The 3,852-nt window shown below is 40.4% G+C and overlaps 1 protein-coding gene across 1 annotated transcript; it reads left to right on the top strand.

Annotated features, from left to right (window-relative positions):
* Positions 1 to 961: 961 nt before the first annotated feature.
* BJ212DRAFT_1287473 (uncharacterized protein) lies at positions 962 to 1,174 on the top strand (the record flags this gene model as incomplete). The annotated part of the gene is made up of 1 exon (XM_041331991.1): positions 962 to 1,174. A coding segment is annotated over one exon (213 nt), but the record flags the coding sequence as incomplete, so codon positions are not given.
* Between the last annotated feature and the right edge of the window lie 2,678 nt (positions 1,175 to 3,852).

Below are 3,852 nucleotides of genomic sequence, written 5' to 3'. Positions count from 1 at the left end.
GTACCCTTATCGGGTACCTATCGTCGCGCCTATCCTAGTCGACTTATGAGTCATCATAACAAGAACTACCCTAGTTCATAACAACTGATATAGGACCAAGCAGGGGCTGATGAGGAGGCTGTATATGAATAGACCTGTCCATGGTATAAAACTGATGGGTAGTACCAGTAGTGCTAGTATTGAGTGTCAAACTACTGTATGCCAGTATGCTAGGGCTTACCATATTCAAATTCAGCTTACAGCTTGTCATAAACTAAACTTTATATTTCAAAATTTTGGCTTACACAATAGTTACTAAACAAACTCTAAAGTGGTACTTACACTCCTACTGACTGCTATCAACTGCCTATCTTGTGATACCACTAATGCCCACACCTGCCTGCTACTATGTCCCTCCATCTTCTTCAACACAACACCTGTTTTCAAGTCCCACAGATGAAGTGACTTGTTGTCCTAGCTTATGAGTGTGTTAGCCCTCCTTTGAGCTCCAGCCATGCTGATCCAAATCATCACCTGTCATTTGCAGACTGTAAGTGTACCAATCCTGCTTCAAGCTCAAGCCATGCTGATCAAAGTCATTACCTACCATTCACAGCCTCTGAGTGTGCCAACCTCACTTTGAGCTCAAGCTATATTGATCATTGCCTGCCATTCACAGACTGTGAGTGTGCTGATCTAAGTTGTTGCCTGCCATTTGCAGTATGTGAGTATGTCAATCCTCCTTTGAGGTCAAGTCATGCTGATCCAAGTTGTCACCTACCATTTGTATATGTATTACCCATGACTCTTTACCAGCACTGGCACCTCCCAAGATAACAGATCTGTGTAATGAATTAGACCAATAGTCTCAAATGGCACTCAACTACATATTTGACCATCCCTGGTAAGTTTTATTCTATATCATAATTTCTGATAAATGGCCAAATAGTTGCTAACAGCTATATCCATTGATGTCAAATAGCTTTTTAGCCATAGACATCTCTTACTCTTGCATGTCCACTCACATCTCTCAGCCCAATCAACTTGCACACTACTTTGCCCCAACTCCTGGAGCAGCCTCAATCTTGTGAAGACTAAAGATATTATAAAGGTTAGTAATATGCCTGATATCAATGGAGAGGAGGAAGAGTTCAAGGATGACTGGAACTGCATTTCAGATATCACTGACCAGTAGCTACTTATGTGTGTGTTGTAAAGTATAATGCATTTTTGTTGACTATTGACCTGTGGGTTGACCCTTGACAGGTCCAGGTGGGGTATGAGACCTGTACCCCTTGTCAGGGTGTGGGTGTAGTAAGTGAGGCCTTTGACACCCTGGGGTATACCCATGTGGACCCCTACTCCTTTGAGCATGGCCTTAACATAAGATCCTGCCATCACAGTAGTCCAAAAATATTGGGAAGGGCACACAGGCCAGCAAATGAGATTGGGTGCAGTCATTCCTCTTACAGATATCACACATGTGGTAGAGCTTATCCCTGTCTATGGCTAAGACACTGACCATACAGTGAGTGTGGTGACAAGTATGGAGGTATACAAGTGTTTTTACCTAATCAATTTCTTGGACAAGGAGGTGTATCATTCATTGTGCTCAGATTTGCATTAGTTACATTATGTGTTATGTTCTCAGCTTGCAATTTAACTGCATCATGTTGTCTGTTTTTTATTTTATTTTATCCCAGAGATAAATAGAATCAACCCTATCTTTTACAGTGGCTCAAAAAACTGTCCACATGTTTTTGCATTTTTTACTATTTACAATATTGTGTGAGAATACATAATGACCTCAGTGACATGCTGATACCATATTGTAGTGCTGCTTCAGGGCTTTGGATTGAGCACCACATTGTGAGAATCAGAGGAGATATGGTGGAGATACAAGGCTTACAAAATCATGACTCATGCAGACAGTTTTTTGAGCACATATTAAAACTATATAAATCATCATTTATGACACCATAACAATCATGCCACCATTAAATAAATTATAAAGTGGTGTCATTATGTCATTTTAAAACCATATCTAACTATACAAACCAAAAATTTCCATATGTCATGGTTATATTCACCATGAAAGCCACCCCCCCTGCTCCAAGGGATAATATCCTCTCTCTTTCCTATTCTGGCCTCTCTGCTTGTCAAATTTCCTCTAGAACTGGAGTATCCAAGTCCACTGTGGCCAAGTTCATCAAAGAAAGTCACACAGACAAGGAAAACTTCTGTGAAGGGCATCCATCCAAGCTCACCTCTACTGATAGGAGGGCTATTATTCAACATATCACTACAGGAAAGGCTGATAATGCTGTCCAGGTCACCTATTACGTCAATTCCACCATCACATTCCCTGTCTCTTCACACACTGTGAGAAACATTCTCAAGACAGCTCATCTCAGGTCAGTAACAAGGAAGAAAAGGCTCTCCTCTCTATCACACATAAACAGAGATGACTAACCTTTGCCTTAGCCCATCAGAATTGGATTACATGGACTGGAAGCATGTTATATGATCATATAAGACCACAATAAATAGGATTAGGTCCGATGGCAAGGTATATATGTGAAAAAAGAAGGGTGCTAGTCCTCTCTGCATATGTATGATAGAGAGGAGAGCCTTTTCTTCCTTGTTACTGACCTGAGATGAGCTGTCTTGAGAATGTTTCTCACAGTGTGTGAAGAGACAGGGAATGTGATGGTGGAATTGACGTAATAGGTGACCTGGACAGCATTATCAGCCTTTCCTGTAGTGATATGTTGAATAATAGCCCTCCTATCAGTAGAGGTGAGCTTGGATGGATGCCCTTCACAGAAGTTTTCCTTGTCTGTGTGACTTTCTTTGATGAACTTGGCCACAGTGGACTTGGATACTCCAGTTCTAGAGGAAATTTGACAAGCAGAGAGGCCAGAATAGGAAAGAGAGAGGATATTATCCCTTGGAGCAGGGGGGGTGGCTTTCATGGTGAATATAACCATGACATATGGAAATTTTTGGTTTGTATAGTTAGATATGGTTTTAAAATGACATAATGACACCACTTTATAATTTATTTAATGGTGGCATGATTGTTATGGTGTCATAAATGATGATTTATATAGTTTTAATATGTGCTCAAAAAACTGTCTGCATGAGTCATGATTTGTAAGCCTTGTATCTCCACCATATCTCCTCTGATTCTCACAATGTGGTGCTCAATCCAAAGCCCTGAAGCAGCACTACAATATGGTATCAGCATGTCACTGAGGTCATTATGTATTCTCACACAATATTGTAAATAGTAAAAAATGCAAAAACATGTGGACAGTTTTTTGAGCCACTGTATCTTTAGTGAGATGTGATAGATTACCATTGATCAAAACATTCGATTCTCCATCTCTCATCAGTTTAGACTGGCAAAATAAAATAGTAATGGTGAAAGCATCTCCACTAATCACATGTGTGCTACAGTCTGAAGTCATAAGTGTTTGTAAGTGTCTGTTGCAGTGATTAGATGAGCAAGAGGGACAAGAAGTCTATAAGGACAAGTACACTACTAGGGCATTAGAACATTGTGAATACAGGTGATGGTCTGGACTTACATCTCAATCTCTTGAAAAGAACTGAGATGTCTGGGCGCTACAAGTGGCCCTTTTAAGCTGGGTGGCTTGACTACTGTAGAATATGAATGCAAAATATAAAATAAAGGGAGGACACGGACCAACGTCAATACATCACTCACCTTAGTCTATTTTGGCTTGTGCTCATACCTCACTTACTCACTCTCTGTACCTAGGTCGGATCCTTCGGTCTTCTTCATCTCAGATCTCTCAGAGTCCAACATCTGTAACACACATAAGTTAAGTGTTCATTTCAGTGGTT

This window comes from Suillus subaureus (genome assembly GCF_016647635.1).
Source record: "Suillus subaureus strain MN1 chromosome Unknown BJ212scaffold_119, whole genome shotgun sequence".
Classification (NCBI taxonomy): Eukaryota; Fungi; Basidiomycota; class Agaricomycetes; order Boletales; family Suillaceae; genus Suillus; species Suillus subaureus.
Note: the sequence above shows the minus strand (reverse complement) of the source record. Positions and strands in the feature narration are given on the sequence as shown.